Consider the following 20,000-nt stretch of genomic DNA (forward strand, 5'->3'; position numbering starts at 1 on the left):
TTCAGAGATGAAACCTGAGAAAGTGAACGAATTTGGAATCCTTCAAAATAAAAAGGCTTGCATTGAGAGACCCTTTCAACCACCGGACTAGCTGACACTCTCTACTTGTTATTCTCAGTTGGGCTTGTCCTGGCTGTAATTACTGCTGTTAATTGCACCGGATCACTTGATTTTCCACCCCCTCAAGTTGGCTCTTTGATTCTTCTGCCCCGTTGCTGTTCTCCCTCAGCCTCTATTTTATCTGTGCAGGCGCTTGGTATCTTCGAGACAGCCGCCTAAAATATTTTTTTCTTGAGGACGGCACATATTAAAGCAACGTCAGCTCTAAAGAGTTATCACAGGGTGTCGCTTGGCCCCATTACTTATTGAATGTACTCGTGTGGCATTGATTGGCCAGCCACTCTGTCAGGACAAAAATAACCATGCAGGTAACTCTACTGTCGATAGCGATTTGCCCCCCAGTGCAACACTGACACCTCATTACCCGAGTGTCTCTGCCTCATGCTGATAATTTACCCGCAAGATTGTGCGCAGGTGCCACTTTAAGCAACGGTGTAATTCCATATGTTTGGGACTGTATGCATGCAGTCAACATATCACTCAGAATACGTTCCCCCGCAACTGGGTACATTGGTTTGCATGTAAGAGAAAAATTTTGGGACGCCATTAAAATTTGATACAGCCTCAAATATCTCCGTGAAATATTTCTTTGAATGAAAACGCACACAGACGTGTGCATCCCAAATACGCTCACTGTAGTTCTAGTCTTCTAAATCCACCATCGGTATCAGATGGTCAGTTTAGTTTTTGGTGTTCTCCAAACATTGTGAAGTATCCTTCCGAATAAATGTAACCCCCCAATCAGAACCCCTCATCTCGAAACTCCCCCGACGCTCCGTGAACGCGTCTGTTGGTTTCTTACGCGAGCCTGCTTATTTCCCTCCCAAATACAAAGTACAAATACAAGCCCTGAGACTTTACAAGTGCCACGGGTTAATTTGTCTTAGGCAGGATTGCCACATAAAAGGGGCCCGTAGGCCGCGGGGGTGCCTGTGTGATGTGTTATCTCCCGCAGGAAGGTAGTAAGCGAGGGCATCGTGCCGCCGCACATTGTGTGTGGGTGCGCAGGCAGCGCTTTGTTGTGCTCCTGTTCTTTTTCTGTCTCTTTTTTTTTTTTTTTTTCCCCCACAAGCGAGAACGACATTCCTTTAAGCAGCAGCCCTTTGGTGCATTTATGGGAAATCCTCCTCCAGGCAACGGCGCTTTCATGCGTCATCAGGAGGAGCATTTTTTGTGCGTGTGTGTGTGTGTGTGTGTGTGTTGCAGCGTTTATCTTCCCACATGATTGAGAGCTTGGAACGCAAAGCGGAGGCGGGTTCGGAAAGCAGAGGTGCTTCCCCTGCCTGCCGCCTTCCAGACGGGCTGCAAAGTCCCTGCGAACCGAAAAATTCTCACCGTAGCACCAATTTACCATCTTTCTTCTTAAAGTCGACACCTTTTCTTTTTTTCTTTTTTTTTACCAATTTCTAAAAGTTCAATCAACTAAATTGAAGTGTATTTTTTTTTTCTCCCCTATTTCTACTTCATCCGCTCCACCCCCGACGCGCTCGCTTATGGATTCCTATCGCGCGAGGACGACTCTTTTCAGAGATCAATCTCACGGAGGCTAAACATGTCAGCGGAGGTTTCGCCTCATTAAACCGAGATCAATGTAAGTGTCGGCGAATCGCAGGCGCCGCCCCGTCCCCACCTCACTTGCCTTGAGTCGCCGTCCCGAGATTAGGACTCGAGTGGGATTTCCACGGCCACGCCTGAAGGTCTTCTGGCATATTAGACATCGGGCTGCGGGAAGGCGGACCCTCATTACCCTCGGAGCCCGTAGACAAGAGAGCGCGTTTGCGCGTCTCCACAGCCGATTTCTCTTGAGAATCTTATGACTAATGGCTAAAAAATAATTATTTTTTAATTCATTTATTTTTCTGGAGATGAGCCCAAAAACGGGTTGCCTCGTCTCGGCCTCTCTCTCGCAACAATCACCTTCGCCACCTGTTGATGTTACCCCAGCGGGGCCCGAGGAGTTGTATTATACAGCGGCCTTGTTTGTCGTTCCCTCTTTCTGGAGACGATGTTAGCGGAGGGAGAAAGGGGAGGAGGGAACGCCTCATCGTTCCCGCTGAGCAAATATTTGACGGCGGTGGAGCCTTTTGTGCTCCGCCGGGGGCGGAGAGGGTGGGGGTCCAACTTAACAGGCGTTCCACGCGGGCGCATTAGCCCCGTTTGCCATGCCTTTGTTCGTTTTACAGATGGTGCGGCCCGGCGTTTGCGCCGACGCACCCAATTGTCCGCCCGCCTGTCCAAACTTCCTTCCACATTTTCAGTTCTTTTTGCCCGTGAGCAGAAAAAGATCGATTACAGAGCAATTGAAGCTGTTTCGCCTCCACAGCGAGGTCAGATGTTGGTCTTGTCATTGTCGTTATTACAGTCATTGTCGTCATTAGGCTTGTTGATATTTTAAAATGAAGAAGAAAAAAAACACAACTGGCGTGGAACCTCGTGCGATTGATTTGGACGTGTTTTTATTTTTTTATTATTATTTCTATTTGCATTTTTTTTATTAGCACCCAGAGATAGCATCACTTCTTTTTAAAAAAAAAAAAAAAAAAAAATCTGGTCAAATTCGATTATGTCACCGCTTTTGCAATGCGAAGTGAAAGCATCAGCTGATGAGAGTCGAAAGTGCTCCCCGTCATTCCATCAATTAGGTCACATACTGCCGGCTCACATTACGACAATATGCTATCCTATTTCCACAATTTACATCAGACCAACTTCCAGGCACCGTTTATGATCAGGAAGCTCCAGGTCATTTGTCATCATCTTCCTCAGACGGGGCAAAGTTCACGGTGTTGTCCCGCTGACATCCAAGGCAACGTTCAGAAGCAATCATGCTGTCACTCTAGTTCGTGTATGAGAAGGCGAAACTTTCTCTCTCTAACAAGAGTCTTCCTCACTGCTGGAGATCAAGGACGACTCCATTATGGTGATTACTGGCCTTCAGTTATTTGTTGCAGATTAATTACGATTAACTGATTGATCGATCAACGAATATGCGCACATCCAGTGTGTAATTTAGCCTTCTGCAACATCACACTTGGTCAAACTGAATTAACCTCCCACCCCTTAGGAATGTACAGAGTGAAGTCCATTTCTGCGGCACCAAGCGATCCACCAAGCGATGAGTTGATATTTTCAAAGAATGTCACTCATGCAAACAAAAAAGTACACACACACATACACACACACCAAGAGAGAAAAAAAGCAATCTCACTTTAATTGGATGCAATGTGTCCGGCGTGGTCATCAGAGATCTGACTCTGGGCTGAACCGCACATCTGCACGTCGAGGAGTTTGATGTTTCAGAAGTGCTTCCCAAAGTGGGAGAAGAGAAAAGAATCAAAGTGCTCGAAGCCTCCCCGCGGAGTGATGTATCTCCCCGCGGAATTGGGGTAGATAACCGCATTAGCATAATGAGGAAGAGGTTATCCTGGGGTACGTTGGCATAATCTACATAGTCTGTGTGACTGAAAAGAAAAAAAAAAGTCACATTGTAAAAAAAAAAAAAAAAAAAAAGAAATGAAAAAGTACATAAAACAGAATTGTAAATCACGATTGTATGGTTTTCACATTTCTGTTGTCGTGTTTTTAAATACAAAAAATGGGAAATTCATCGTATATTTGCACATATACGTAACACAGGACTTTTTGCAATAAGGTCTGCTACAAGTTAGTATATTTTAGTCAATTTCTATTAATAAACAGCCCCGACTTTGTGACCCAACTCCAAAACAACTAATCTGTCATCTGTGGTTATCAGCTCCCACTTTGTGGAGTTTCTTTATTGACAGTGTCGTGGGTGACTGACAATGCAACTTCGCCATTGGGTTTTTGTTCGCTAAGCTGCCTTTCATGGCAGCCAGATCTGATATTGTTGAACTTTTTTTTTCAGAATAATTACCTTGACTTTTTTTTTTTTTTTACAATAATAAACACAGTGTGTATGATTGTTAATTAGCCGATAGAGTGTGTCTTTCAACAGAGAACAGAGTGAACGCCACTAAATAGTCGCTGACAGGGACGATGGCCGTTCCTGCTCGTGTTCAAATTAGCGCGCTGGATTATCAGAGCAGATTTATTGCAGCAGTGTGTTTTGTTTTTTCCCTCCTCTCCGCTTCAACACCCAGGCTATCGACGTCTGCTGGGGGAAGATAGCCCCTAATTATTTTCCATCCCTATGCGATTAACTGAGATTTGCCTTTAAACGCTCGGGCTGCAGTGCCGTCGAAACACTCGTCTCCTCGCTCCGGTCGTCACGGACGCAGGCGAGCAGCTCCGGACTCGTTCGCGGCTGACCGCGTTCCGAGCTTGCATGGGAATACGGGGCTGTGGAAAGGCATAAAATCTTTGCAACTTCTGTTTTTTTTTGTATTTTGTTATTTAGCTGCAACTTCACAGTAGGTTTAAGTTTGCTTTCTTTCGGGCAAACCAGTTTCAATTTGTGCGTGACCTTCTGGGTAAAAAAGACGCACTGGAATGAGTGAATCTCTTCTTGTATTGTAGATTTTTGTTTTACATGCTTGCTAATTCACCTCGATTCTGAAATTTTCTGACATCAATCCCACCTTTTTTTCTTTCTTTTTTTACACTCGCCAAGCGGCAGTCATTTGCATTTGGAAAATTGAAAAATGAGATCATTAGCGTTTTAATTCTGTTTGGTTACAGGTGAGTTTGTGGGAAGGAAAGCAGATAAGCAGGATCCCCCAAAACCCATAGCTCATATTCCACTGATGTGTAACTGTGTTTACGTGAGAAATAAGCGGAGAGGGAATATGAATTTGGAAGGCGGTCGTACCGCCGGAACAATAAATCCACAAAATTAAACCTGGGTTTCCTGCAAACATATGCAGAGCCTGTGGGCTTGAGACTGTGTGGAGCTACATGGGGAGAAGCCTTTCTTCCTCTCTGCCGATACCCTGACGATGTGTCGGCCTTCAGACGTGAGGCTTGATTGGTCCGTGGCAAAGTGTCTCCGCTGCTATTGGGCACATTGCCATGACCAAGTGGCCCCACGGGGCGAGTTTTAATAAATTCATGGCATTTGATATTGACAGCTGGCCAAAATAACAGCTGCTGCTTGGATTACCGCACCAAATAAATCTTTACACAGTACATCTCAGAGAGACTAGCAACACGTTTAACCTTCATTTAAAACCAGATACAATGTATATATCCCACTTGACTCTAGTGCCCTGACCAAGTCAAACAAAAATAACATTCAGCATCATTTTAAATATGAACAAAAATAATAGCCTTAAACATGTTGGTAATATTTCTTTTGAGAAGTGTGTAAAACAAGTCTTTTCACCATCCAGACTAATGTCATCTTGTTTAAATCCCAGAGACAGTAAGGGGAACAGCCAGGTCTGTTTTGTACTTTGAGTCTAATGGTTTTGAACTGAGCTGGAAAACCCAGGTTCAAAGGATCAACGTTTAGAACCGCATTCTGCCTTCCCAAACCTCGATGTATTCGCCCTCTCCATCCTTTATTAACTGCACTTTCTTCTTGTAGAGCTTCTTCCCAAGACCCCAGCAGCACTCCGGGGTTTGTTTATGCTGCAGTGGACAGAAACCCAAAGTTAGGGCTCGTCTCTTTATCTTAAGAAAAGGTCTGGGCCGTTGCATGCAGTCAGCGCGAGAAGCGCCACAGGTTAATAGAGCCAAGTACACCCAAGTGTTCAAAGAGGTATGGGGGTCATTCTGCGAGGATTAAAAGGTGCCAGGACAGGAACTGGATGTGCGCCCAGATAAAATCTGATTAATCTGCCAGCCTCCAAAAAGTTTAGAGCGAAATCATTGGTGTTCTGCTGCAGATTGGAGCTGTGGCTGCTCGCGTTCACCCACGAATCACTCGACATCCAGTTGACCCATCCTAAGGTAAATAATGATGCTTGATGCTACCTGCGCTGTTTCCTTTTTTTCCTCTTTGCTCAAATATTATCATACATACATAAGACCTGTCATCTACATGGAACGGAACGCTCGAAGTAGGTACTGATTGGAAAAACAAGTCCGACTGAATAATTACGTGACTTCACAGCAGGGAGCCCCCGACCCGAGGCTGCTAACGCAGTGTGGGGGCAATTATATTGTAATGGCATCCAGCCACCATCGCAGACACATTGATCTGTTCTATATCGGGAAGTAGCTGCGTGGCAAAGATAGCAGTCTTCTGGCTTTGCCCCATCGATAATCCATAGAAACACACGTTCTTGACGCGTTGTCTGGATTTATGATTTATGAAACCATATTTACTCTCTTGTTTTCTGCTTTTTAATACAAGAAAAGCAAAATAAATGGAGAAATAGAGCAACGTTTCATTTGTGAGTCTGCCACTCTCACCATTTCTATCGCTCTCTTCATTTTTTTGTATTTCCTTTTCACCCGCACTGGTCAAACTCATTGGTCGCCCTACAGCGATGGGCTCTGCTTGAGGGTTTTTTCCCACTGGGGAGTTTTTCCTGGCCGCTGTTGCTTCGCACTTGCTCTGGAGGAACCAGTTGGTTTTCTCTTTGATTGTGTAAAGTGCTTCCAGACAGTGGTTTGTACTCACAGCAAGAAGGTCATGGGTTCCATCCCCAGGCCTGGGGCCTTACTGTGTGGAGTTTGGAAGTTCTCCCTTTGTCAGCGTGGGTTCTCTCCGGGTTCTCCCGCTTCCTCCCACAGTCCAAAAAAACATGCATGTGAGGCAAATTGGGAACTCTAAATTTGTCCGTCTGTAGGAGTGAGTTTGAGTGTGAATGGTTCTCTGTTTGTCCGTGTGGCCCTGCAATAAAACTGCTGACATGTTAAGGGTGTAACCACCCAGCTACCCTCAGCGACCCTGGAAGCAGGAGACGCGAGTATGGAAAATGGATGGATGCAATATGGAAGCCAAGAGGCAAAGCAAACAGAACACATTCTTATTAGCCGCTTCATTATGCGCTGCCAGACAAACAGCGAGACGCAACGCCGTGTCTCCGCATGTATGAAATGCATGGACGTGGCTATCCGCTTCATCTTCTGTCTAATAAATATTTTAATTCGGAGCATGTGTGAGAGGATTATTGGCGCTCGAAGCTACAACTGTTTCCTTTGCATTTGCAGCAGAGGAAATGCAACACGGTGGCGTGGAATGAGCGATTTGCTGCCTTTGTGTCGCATCTGATGGTGATCTTTTTTTCTTTTTTTTTTTTTTTTACCAATGGTTCATTTAATATAATGGCTTCCATTTAGTGTAGCAGAACCTTTCCGGTTTACCAACACGTACAACATAAACTTTTCAGCTAATTGGAGTAGAACTTTGATCATTATTGGGTCATCTTGATCTCCTCGGTACCCTTGTACTTTTCAAACCCAAAATATTGTAAATCCATGCAGCAAAACTAAACAATCCAATCCCGATCTGTTATGTGACCGGAACTGTTTTGCATCTTGTGTGAAGAAAGAGAAATGGGCTCTATTTACAGTTTTGGTTGTCTAGTTGTGACAAGGATGGGAGGATGGTGTGGTGAGCGACTGTCTCCACCAGTAGCTGAACAAAACCCGATTGGTCTGTTTTAAATGTGATGGTCCGATCACCATCCGAGTCCTTTTTGAGTCCTGGCCTCCACGTTTGGATGAAATGTGGGGGTCAGGAAATTAATGTGATCAATTTACATTTGATCAAACTCCTGGCGTAACTGTCCTGCTCCTCTGTATAGATCATTACAGCAGTAAGAAAAGCAGGCAGCTGCTTCTTTCATGGCATCGCTTCATTTCTGTCTCGCTCATTATTTTTCTCCCGTTTTCCAATTCTTCCGAGGGTCTCTCCAGGTGTACAGTAACCTGACTGTCTCTCGGAGTGCCCAGCAGTGCTCTTAATTACACATTTGCAGTCGTCCAACATTGCAACAGTAACTCGAACTGTTGAGCCCGCTCTGCGGCCTCGCCTCTGCTTTGGAAAAGCCTCGCGGATGAGGTGGATGAGGCGGCTAAACGGCGATAACCTTGGACGCTGCGCCGGTCCAAACAGTGAGCCGGCAGAGCACACTCATCCACCTGAAGAGAGGGGAGGAAAAAAACAACAAAAAAAAAACCCCAACAAAAATCGAGTTTTCGTTTGAAGGGTGAAATAAAAAATACAAAAAAAAAAAAAAAAATAGGAGAGGTGTTATTTTAGAAAACATAAGTCACGTAGCCACCGGTGGGGATTGAGAGCCGCAGTTGAACGTGTTCTGTTCTGCGGTGAGTAATCCCCCCCCACCCCCCGCCCCCACAACACCACCACCACCACCCTGCTGTCATGATGCAGAGCTGGGCTGAAAGCTGGCCGTATCCGGAGTGAAGACGAGGTCCAGCACATCTCCAAACTGTTGCCGCAGTCGGCATCAGCTTGAAGAGACTGGAGGAGCCTGCTCGCGCTGGGTGACACTGGGCAAATGTGTCCTGCTAGCTGAGCGATAGCCGAGGCAGCCGGCGCCGGATCTCTGAGGCGAGGCGCAGATGGAACGGCGATTGCCGAGACCGCTCGGAAAATATGCTGCGATGCGGGATCGGGAAGGAACCGACGGTTTGTGTTACGGCAATCAGCCGTTTATCATCGAGGCTGCATCACGTGATGCTGAAAGCGCCGTCCGATGTTATCGGAACACGATAGTGGGGGTCATTTTGTTGACCCGGGAGTGATTATTCCTCGTCTCTGTTAGCTCAAAGTTAATACAAGACATTTCACTGTTGTGTGACTGCTTTTCTAACACATCAATGAACGTCTGTAGTCGCCCAGTTTTGAAAAGCAACCCCCCCCCCCCCCAACGCTCTGTGTGACCGACTCAGCGAGGCCGTTTACACACAGCCTAAAATCTGAATGCGATCTGATTTCCAGAGAAATCCGATTTTTTTTTTTTGAGTCAACATTTAAACAGCGTAATAAGATATTTGTTATCCAATAATGGTCAGTCAATAACAAATGGGCGTCGCCTTGTTGAAGAAGAGCAGACAGACTAAATGATTTGAAAATAATTACGTTAAGGCGAGAAATGGAAATGACTCCATTATTCTCCTTAAATTGGTTGTCGGATTTCCGCGTGCATGTGCAGCTCGGTGCCTCATAAAAAAAAAAAAAAAACGATTCTCTTCCAGTTATGAACACATGCAAACCGGAGCCAGTAAAAAGAGTCTTGACGACGGCGCGGCTTCTACCCGTCCTCGGAGCAGATGGAATCTACCGACGCTCATCGGACGGAAAAGGCAACAGGAATCAAACGGGTGGTTGTTATGGGGATCATTTAAAAAAGAGAGAGAGGGCAGATGGCCTGGGAGTGGGAGTGGGGGGGGGGGTTTATCAGTGGCTGGCAGGGTTATTTTTAGACCGACTGCACTCTCACACCTCAACCTTTTTAAATCGCGTCCGTCCGGCTCCATCAGAGTGCTCATCGATGACCCCGCCTGGTTATCAGCCGCTGGCCGACAGAAGCCGTTGAAAAAAAAAAAAAAAAAAAAAAAAAAACCCTCGATGACCTGGTGACGAGGAGCACGTCGCAGCTCTCTGCAGGCAGGAGAGGGAGGGGCTCCTTTGGGAGGTTGGTCGCGTTCGATTTGTTGTATCTTGAACGCGCCACATCTATATTTGTCTCGGCGCGCTCGGGTTTTGCGGCCAAACGGAAAAAAAAAAAAAAAGAAAAAAGAAAAGAAACACTGGCGCCGACTTTGCTCGGAGTTGGGCTCCCGAGCTCTGAGTCACCGGTGGAGTTTATTTTTCGACGGATTCACCGACGTTACAGATGCACTTCTGTCGTCAGTTTTCGCCGGGTCGAAAGGCACCTGGGTCGCCGAATGTCCGTCTGCTCGTCATGCACATGACGTCCCAGTTCCCCGGTTCACTCAGCCTGAATTAATAAACCGGTTAAGCCATTTCAGTTGTTTAATTATTGTTTTCTGAAGAGCGTGTGTGAGTTATCCAGACCAAAAAAAGACAACAAAAATGAAATCAATCCAGCCAATTGATTTTACTCATTTTTGATGTTTCATTTTTCGGAATTCTCACCTATACGCCTGCACTGAGCACTGAGCTCTGTTACTCTGTTATTAGGAAAACGTGACAATGCGTGTCATTCTCTGGCGTGCTGAGATTCATCTGTGTTCACCAGCCACTTTCTGTTTCGTATCACTTCTAGTGCAGTCGCGTTACTGTTTTGGTTTTGTGTGTTTTCTCTATGGTCACTATGATTCACTGCGTTGCTTCTTTTCGCCCGTAGCTGCAAAGCTTCAAATTCATTTCAACCTTGTGAACCTGTGATTGTGCACTCAACTTTGTGCGAACAACTTTTTTTTTTGCACCCTGTAGCATTTTTACCACTTTTCAAGCGATATTATTGAAACATCTCATGAATTCTCAGTTTACTGTACTCACAAACTTTTACCAAAATAATTAGGGCAACAAGAAATCACTTAAGATTCAATTTGTTATGTGTTTTTTTTCATTGATTTCCCTTTACTGCGTACACACACACACACACGCACGTGCTCTCTCTCTCTCTCTCTCGCGCGCGCACTAAGTAAACCCTCAGCGCTTATGTAATCACTTCGCTGCCACCGAGCGGCGCCTCCTCTACGAGAGCTGAAGACTCTTGTTTTCAAACATCCCCAAAACAGCACTTTGCGTGAGGGCGGCCGACATCAATGCCGCGGCTGCGACGACCGGGGCCGCTCAATATCGCCAAGTGGCCGTGGAGGGAGGGGGCAGGGGGGCATAACGAGCACCATCGACAGGTGCCGCGCACGGAGCGTCAGCCGCCGTCCTCCTGCTTCCGGCGGGCGCCTGAGATGCGAGTGGGAGGGCGGGCGGGGAGGCTTCCTTCATCCGCAGTTTTGACGCTCTCGCATCTTGAGGTGGTGGTGGGGCTGCCTGGGGGGGAGGGGATGGTGTTCGGAGGGGGTGGAGTGTGTGTGTGTGGGGGGGTGTATCATCTTCTGTTTTCCTCCCCGTTGCCGTGGCGACACGTGCCGCAGCGTCTCATTCGCTCCGCAGACTCCCCGCAGCAGCAGCAGCAGCAGCAGCAGCAGCGTCCTGGCTGCTTCGCACGACGGCCGGGAAAAAAAACTGTTACGTAAGGCGGCAGCGGACGTGCAGAACTTCACCTGTTTCACGCAGGCTTGAGCAAATGAAGTGTGATTATTAAAGAAAAGAAAGAAAAAAAAAAAAAAAAAACGAAGAGTGCACGTCGATCCTGCTGGCGTACGCAGGCGAGCCCGGCAGAGGACGGAGGGACGGACGGCTGCTCAGTCAGCATCGGCCCCGATGGACCTGTTGCTCGTGCTGCACTTGGAGGACTTGTCTATCTCTATATTTTGTGTACCATAGCTCCCCCACCACACACACACACACACCACCCCCTTTCCCCTGGCAGCTGGCTGGAACTGCTCGTCTCAGTTCACTTAAGTCTTCATTTTATATTCTCCACAGCTCTGCCTCTTGCTCCCTGTACACCCCCCCCCCCCCCCCCCCCCCATCCACTCGCTGACATCATCCTCAGGCTGTAATGACTCCTGACTTTCTGCTTGTCTTTGTGTGTACGCAGCCCGGTGCCTCTTGTAGACGGCAGCAAATATATTTCGCCCGCTGAGAAAACGACGACGACAACAGCTCATAAAAATACACTAGGCAACGTGCGATCCTACAGTACGTGGCCGGGTGGCGCGATACACCTCTCGTAACCGCTTTTCTTTTTTCTTTTTTTCTCTCTTCACGCCCACTCGTCTCAACTTAACGATGCCACTTGACCCCAAATCTATTCTAATAAATATGCTAATAAGTCAGTTACACACACACTATCATTATCTGTTGGCGACAGTGAGGAATCAATGTATGAGATATGTAGTTGGCTCCCTAATTGCAGATGGCTATCTAAAGATTAGCCGGCTGCCGCACGTGCTGGCGGAGCGGCTATAAATAGATCTTTGATTTCTGCACTTTTTCTACATTTTGAAGCATCGCTGAGCTTTGTGACCTTTGTCTAGTGTGTAGTTACTGGCGGAATGTCCTCGGGTTAAAAATATAAAAAAAGAATGTCTGGTTGAGTGGGAAAATGTGCAGAAAGTTAATTGTGCACACTGTGTCTCAGATAAGACACTTTTCATACGTGATTAACGCGAGACGCATGTCTTTAGAAACACATTCAGCCGTTCACGTTGTCATGGAAAAAAAATACGCAATATTTAATGAATCGTCTGTTTTGCCAACTTCCCACTGTAAGCGTTTTTGACTCTTGTTGTTCTTGTTGTTGTTCTTTGTCGTCTTCTTCTTCTTCTTCTTCTTCCATTCATCCATGACATGCTTTTTCACATAGAGTGAGGTGGGAAGTAAAATATAGGTAAAGCTGTGACCAAAGTAAGAATTAAGAATAAAGTTGTTAAAGGTGGGCGTCTGCCTGGTTTGGATGCTACAGTTTGTGGCTGTCTTATCAAAGCTGATTCACATTCAAAGAAGAATCAAACAAATGGTGTGAACCTGTTTTCACTTTACCTCCCAACCAACTGCGTGGCTAAGCAACCTTAGTCACTGAAGTCACCTTCAATTTTTTATTGTTTTTGACTCCCCTTTACAAATGCTTCCGATTGGCTCTTTAACAAATGGAAACAGGAGATCAATACACTTTTAAACTCGCCTTGTAGGCTAAATTGAAATACGAAGTGTGTGCAAACAATAGGCTCATCATCATTTGTCGGCTTTTTTTTTTTTTTATTATTTCTGATGAAATTGCACTACACACAACTTGCTGTTGTATCCTTACTTTAAACAATCACAGAATGTCGGTGTGTCTTTTCTATCAAAAGGAAAGCAACTCCCTCTCTGCCCCTCAAAGTGGCTTCATGTGGGAGCCGGTTCACGTCGATTGCCTCCTCCTGTCTGTACAACTTTAGCCTATAACGCGAGCATCATCTCATTACAGTTGCGGTGTTTTCTGACTAGCCATGCCGACGCGCGTGGCTCATGTGGAACACCTTAAAGGGCAGCGCAGGCAACTCGTGTAGCATAACCAACCCCGAAATCCAAACGTCAGAATGTACAAATCTGGGTCGCAGCCCTGACAGGTGCAACGTGTTTTCCAGCCCATGAGGAGACTGCTTGAGTGGACGTATCAGAAGCTTTAAAAAGCAGAGAGCCGGTGCACAGGGACCGCCACTCACTGTGAAAACAGACAAACAGTTGCTCTTAAAAAGCTGCCTTTTGCCGTGACCTTTTCGGTCGTCTAAGGGAAGAGTTTTGTCTCGAGTCCCCAGAGGACCCACGAGCCAGGCGCCAACAGTTCCACTTTTTGTTGCCGAGTTGAAGTTGATTGTGTTGAAGAGCACACAATGGCCAGATTGCTCATTCTACTACAGTTTATCATCATAATTAAACTATGATTGTTTTTGTGTTGTTGTTGTTTTTTTTTTGGTGAGGAGTGTTACCCACCGTAATTACAGTTGAACGGCTATTTGAGGACTCCTCTCATCAGAGTGGACCAACGTTTGTTCCCCCTCAGCTTGTTTTTTGTTTTTTCCTTTCTTTTCTGCGTCCATGCTGATTGCCTTGCCACTGGCACACAATCCAAAACAGCAGGCAAATTCAGTTGCAGTTTCTTTTTATTATTATTTTTATTATTCTGGACGTGGGCTTTTTGTGACCGAGTCCCGTGTGTGGGAGGCCGTCAGCTCATTAGGTACCAACCGTTTTGCTTTTAATGCGAAGTAATTCACTTCCATTTTTAGAAGCAACATAGGCTACTTATAATTTTGTTGCGATCTCCTAGCAACAAGACTTTGAACAAACTAAATATAATTTCTCGTCAGGGCAGTCACTATATGCTGCGCTGAGCGCTGCTGGCAGTGATGGGGGTCTTGGTCTCCATGTAACGAGAGCAAGAGCTGTCTGAAAGTATGGCTTACGTGTCGGCACCAAGGTGGAAGAAATCTGGGCGACGGCGTGGCAACGTGACTCGTCTGGAGAGCCAAGCAAAAGCTGACACACAAAGACGTTGAAGCCAGTCTTCCATTCAGGGCAATTCAGCAAATTCTACAACCTCATCAACCAATCAAAATCCAGTACAAGCTATTCATCCATCTTCTATTCCGGGTTACTCCTGCACTCAGGTTGCAGGGGTCTGCTGGGGCCAGCTGTGAGACCCCACTTTGTGGAGGATTAAGGTACAGAATTTCTTGTATAAATCTGCGTTTCGATGTTGTTTGCTGTGACCCCCGTGTGCAAGCAAAAAAAGTGTTTCCACTTTTACCGCTTGCGGTATACCTCTATAACGATATGTCTGGAAAAACCACCTCAAACCACAGGGTTGTTAGTTTAGGTTAGAAAGTTTAGGTGTTTCCATTACCACTTATTTATTGCGATATTCAGGTTTTGCGCAATTCAAGTGGTAATGGAAACGCAGCTATAGACAGGAAACAAAGCAAACCAATACAAATAAAACAGAGACAATAAAATAACAATAAAATACAGACGTACAACAGTCATTTAGACAAGTTGCAACCAGAGTCTGTGCAGATGTCCTGTGAAATGTGGTGAACGAGTCAATGAAAGCTTGAGCAAGATGTTTGAAGATACGCAGGCAGGGTTTTGATCAAAGCGGTTAGTTCATTGCAAGACCAGTCCAATCTACAGGCTATGTCGTTTCTCGAGCAAATCGTGCCTGTAGCGCCACTTCCCTATGCTGACTGACTTGTAACACAAAACCAGCTCCTGTTTCCATGAAGCCCGCGGTCGTCCAGCAACAGTTGGACTTCAACAGGTGGCGCCGCCTTTTAATGAAATCACACAGTTCCTTGACCTGAAGGTAATCCTTGCGACTGATGCTACTTTTTAAATTGGATCTCTCTCTCTCTCTCTCGCTCTCCGTCTTCCTCTCCCTATTAGCTAATTTATCCTAGAGGATGTACAAGGTGAACATTCCGGGAGTGTCTCTTTCTTTCATTCCTCGAGTTACCGAGTCCCTTGACGAAATGAACAACAGACGCTCCTCCGTCGGTGCAGACGGCCGTGTGGCAGAATGTCAAACCTCCCGCAGCTGCTGGAGGCGTCTCCCGCTGGCTGTAGCAGCACGGCCTCCGCCACCCAACGCCCACAACTTCTTCGCCTCAACTGTCGCCATCCCTTCCTCCATCCATCTCTTTCTCTCTCTCACTGCCATCCATCAGTGTAAATCCCCCCTCGGCCTTGACCCCCATCAACACCCCCCTGGATGTGTGCAACAGATCGGTGCAGAGTTTGGGTCTCGCCTTCCCTCTGTGCCGTCACGCTGCCGCTCTGACTCACGCCGCTTGTTCACCGCTGCGAGCGTGACACCAACGCGTGCACGTTTTTCCCCCAGGGACCCCGCGCGCACTCAGCTCATCTCCTCCAATCCCCCCGTGGTTAGAGTCAATTCTTTCAGCTCATCAGAACCAACGCCGGGGCTCAGGCCATCATTGGAAACAAGTCTTCGTCTCTCCCCGTTGCGCCTTGGCCAAATTGGGCCACTTGAGGGGGAAGCCGGAACGGGCATTCCTGGGATGGAATGAGCTCACTTCGGTCCTCTTCCTTATTTTCTCGGGAAAAAGACGTGCGCAGACTTGTGGCTGGAGAGAAACCTACCCCGCTGGTGTTTGTCTCCATCCACCACTCCCCAGTCTTCCAATTTTTTTGAAGCAAATTACTAATGAATAAGATTAGCGGGAGGGAATTTGGTTCAATGCTCTTGTGGCACGGACGCTCTCCAACAACGTCAATGAAATGTATTTTAGGACAAACAAAGCCCATTGATCCTCCACATGCAACGGTATGATAGGCCGCTAATGGCTCGGTTATTGATGAGTACAAACGAAGGCGAGATTGAATGGGATCCCTGTGAAAAGAAGCACATTCCGCTGGCAAGATTTCAAACGTTGGTCTGAAAGGTCTTAATCCTTGAGTTTGTCCAATTTGTTCAGAGTTCCATTTGTCTTTGTTCAAAGTGCAGCACAAAGGAGTCGGCGCCCTTCATTCTGGCTAATCCCCTCCTCCTCCTTCTTCTTCTTGTCCTCCTTGTTTCCAGACGTGCTGGTGAACGGGAGGCCATGTGACTGCGATGTCATTGCCGACTGCCGAGTGGGTGAAGCTGTCAGCCTGGAGGTGCGGCTGACCAATCGCAGCAAGAACTCGGTGGGACCCTTGGCCCTGACCGCGGTTCCCTACCAAGACTTCCAGAATGGGGTTCAGAACTATGATCTGGATGATGCTGTCACCTTCATCGGCTCCAACACTTTCTACATTGATACGGTCAGTAAAATCAAAGCAGATCACATTCAACTCGGATTGTATGGTGCCATGTCGCACCATAACTGTGTACTTGAGCAAGTATAGATGACGCTTATCAACAGTTGTTTCCACCAAAAGAAGGAATTGAGGCAACAGTGGCAAGGAGAAACTGCCTTTGTAGAAGGCAGAAACCTTGAGCAGACCCTGTCTCTTAAATTAAGGGCCAGAGGTCATCCACTGGAAGCAGAGAAAAAGCATGATGGGGAGTGTTGGACGTGAGCAAGAAGAGCAGGACCTTAATGTGAACTATTCTGTGTGAATTCATCTGGATGAATGAGGGTTGTGTCAAAGGTTACTGTATCATAGGGTATCATTTAATTGCAGATTCTTCCAGCATACTATGTGTAACAAAGACAAGTCATAAAACTAAATTAACTAAGGTCCCTGCAGTTGGCCAGAAGTACAGTAGAGCTTAGTTTCAATGTAGATTTAAGATGCGTGAAAAGGTTAACACTGATTTTAAAACATGGACGAGATGAAGCATTTTGCTTTAATGTATTGCAGCAGCAGTCACAGTCACTGACAAATTCATAAATAAACCCGTCTGCCACCTGCTACTTATGGTTTATTGCGCAATAACGAATAATCCCATAATAAACGCATTATTGCGTCGTGCCTAATGAATTGAAATGCAAAATGCCATCACCTGTGACAGCAGAAGCCGCAGTATAAATGTTTTGCCTGTCAACGATGAAATGGGGACAGGGCAATAAAGTTTTTAATGTTATTTTTTTCCAATCTGTTTTTTGAAAAGCCCATGCACATTTAATTGTAAAATGAATGAATGATTTAAAATGTAGGAAACTGCAGCAGTGTAGCGGGAAAGAGGAGTGCCGATAAAGTAAAAACTACCCAAAGGATAAAATGTAAAATTCACAGTTGGATTTATATGCCAGGATTTGTTCATTTAGGTTTTGCCAGTGATGAATTGTCAACCTTGAGTACCGAACGAGACAAAAGCAACAGGGAAAAAAACAAAACAAAGCTAGACGATGCCAGAAGAAAGAGGCGGAACAATTCCCGGCAGCCCCGAATGAGAAAATGCAACTTAAACCAAGGAGTTGTCCAACCTTCTCCACAATTTGATTTTTATTTTAAAATGAAAAAGAAAAAACATAGCCTGCTTCAAACCTGCCCTCCCACTGCTATCACTATGGCTGTTCGCTCGCTTCACAGAAGCGGCCCCTAATGAATTCCGTCTGTCTGTCTGTCTGTCTGTCGTTGCCTTTTGTCAGGTGAAACCCAAAGAAAGCTCGCTGTGGGCCGGCGCCCTGCTCTTCCTCTACACCGGTGACTTCTACCTCAACATCAAGTTCCAGGATGACAGCGCCGGGCGAGAGCTTCCTCTGGCCTGGTTCACCTTGCCCAGCGTGCACATACGAGCCGTGGACGCCCCCCTGCAGGCGGGAGCCTAACTGTCCGCTGACCTCAGCAGTCGTGGAAATAAGATTCTTCTTCTTCTTCTTCTTCTTCTTCTTCTTCTTCTTCTTCTTCTTCTTCTTCTTCTTCATCTTCCTCTTCCTCTTCCTCTTCCTCTTCTTCTTCTTCTTCTTCCTCTTCTTCTTCTTCTTCCTCTTCTTCTTCCTCCTCTCAAGGCTTTCCCTGTAAATACCCGCCTGTAAATATTGTTGTTTTTTTTTTGTCAAAGGTCACACAGTGTGTGCGCGCTCCAGGCGCAGTTTGGGGAAAATCTTTTCAAAAGACTTCACTGATTGTTACTGGCATCTAGGCGTGCAGGAATGTACAGAGCAGCTTGTGCCCAGTTCCATTACATATATATATTACGGATGTCGCCAGGCAGGGCAGAAACATCTTGGCGGACAAAAGACACGCGGAGAAAAACCCGTTTGGAAGCAAGTGGAGCCGCTGGTGAGGCCGTGAGCGCTTTGAATCTCAACACTGCCGCTCGGTCTAATGACACTTTCGCCACCCTCGTCATTCACTTGGCTTTTCGGTGGGGTTGATATCAACAGAACATCCAGTTGGCAAAACTGCTTCTGTCTCAACAGGTGTTGACTCGACTCACCGCAGGAAGTCAACTCAGAGGAAGAGTGTGGTAGGGAGTGTGAAATCTACCTTGTGCTTTCCTCTGAAGAGTTTTAGAGAGCGCTAGAAAATGAAAGAGGACATCAGCCCATTGAAACTGCACTGTCCCTTCCTCTTGATGGACACGTGACCAACAGGAAGCAGCGTGTTGTGGTGGCCTCTCCGAAACGGTCTAAATGTGCAATTTAGAAAAAAAAAAAAAAAAAAAAAAAAATACACGAGCTAAAATTGTAGCGTATAATTGCCAACATTTGGAGGAAAATTGAAATTCTGACAAATCTGGCAGATGTGGTTTTGCACACATGGTTTGCACCGCATTTGCTTGAAAGTTAGCGTTTGCCCGCCCGGGGTTAAAAGAGATGCTTTGGCCAGTTTAAATCCTACATGTAGGTTACATCTTTGGAGAAAAAGCCGTGCATAACAGTCAAGCAGAGACTCCGCTTGCTGCTTCCTGCACCAACTTTTTGTTCCGAGCTCAAAAAAAGCCACGTTCGGTTGTGATTAAGTGCTAAATATCATACGATTTTGTTCAAAAGCTTTTTCTTTTCTTTTTTTCTCAACGATTACATTTTAAATATTAGAGCTTCAAGAAGCTTACAGGCAGATTTTGTGTCACTGAACAGAACAAGTAGATGAATCAATGCAGCACCAACAGACGAAATGAGATTTGCTGAAATCCAAAGCCAACGATATGAACGCGTAAAAATAAGTGATTTCTTTTTTTCTTACAGCTTTGCAATTACTTCTTCGCACAAAACCATTGACTTGTGGGTGATTATGAATTGTGTTGAATGATGCTGGTGTCTGACCTTTACCTGTTGTAAATAAATGATAAACACAAAAAACCAAAAAAACCTTTTCAAACAGACATTCTCCTAAATCTTTACTTTCCGCCTCTCTTGGTTCGCTCCTGAGACGACTTCAGTCTCTGCTCTTCGTTGAAATCTCAAATGTTGCAAAACAGTTTACCAACAGTGATCAAACTCGCAAAGTTCATCCAGTCACACGAAACGGCACGCGCAAATTACGACAGATGATTCTCCAAATGCAGTGTGGTTCTGCTTATATCTACTTACACCAACCGTCAAAAGTTTGGACACACTATCTATGCCATTTCTTCATCTGTAGTGCTTTCTACATTGTAAATACATACTGACGACATCAGAAATATGAGCAAGATACAGTATATGTCATTGTGCAGCAAAGAAAAACCCATTCAATAACTCTGAGAACTTAAATATAAAAGATGTTTGAGTTATTTTACACTTTTATTGTTTCCTACATAATTCCATGTGTGTGTTCGTCCATAGTTTTGTTGCCTCCAGTGAGAAACTGCAATGCCAATAGTCATGAGAATGAAAGAAAAGACATTAAATTGTGTGGTGTGTCCAAACTTTTGACTGGTAGCGTATATTGTGTACACTGTGTGGAATATAAACTTTAGTTGTCAAATAAATGGTAAGTTATAAGTTTAAATAAAAACTTTTTTTTTTCTTTTTACTAATGCTGGTATATCTAACCGTTACTTTTTGTTTTTTCTTTCTATTTTCCAATG

At 45.6% G+C, this 20,000-nt stretch overlaps 1 protein-coding gene across 2 annotated transcripts in view; it reads left to right on the forward strand.

Annotated features, from left to right (window-relative positions):
• trappc9 (trafficking protein particle complex subunit 9) overlaps positions 1 to 19,299 on the forward strand; it is a 167,310-nt gene extending 148,011 nt beyond the window's left edge. For both annotated transcript variants that reach the window (XM_076011176.1, XM_076011177.1), the window contains 2 exons: positions 16,137 to 16,360; positions 17,635 to 19,299. In XM_076011176.1, coding sequence (XP_075867291.1) covers positions 16,137 to 16,360; positions 17,635 to 17,814 — 404 coding nt within the window. In that variant the 3' untranslated portion in view covers positions 17,815 to 19,299. The remainder of the gene's footprint in view (positions 1 to 16,136; positions 16,361 to 17,634) is intronic.
• Positions 19,300 to 20,000: the final 701 nt, after the last annotated feature.

Source organism: Nelusetta ayraudi, unplaced genomic scaffold (assembly GCF_046127955.1).
Source record: "Nelusetta ayraudi isolate G7.1 ecotype Tasmania unplaced genomic scaffold, CSIRO-AGI_Nayr_v1 ptg000135l, whole genome shotgun sequence".
Lineage (NCBI taxonomy): Eukaryota > Metazoa > Chordata > Actinopteri > Tetraodontiformes > Monacanthidae > Nelusetta > Nelusetta ayraudi.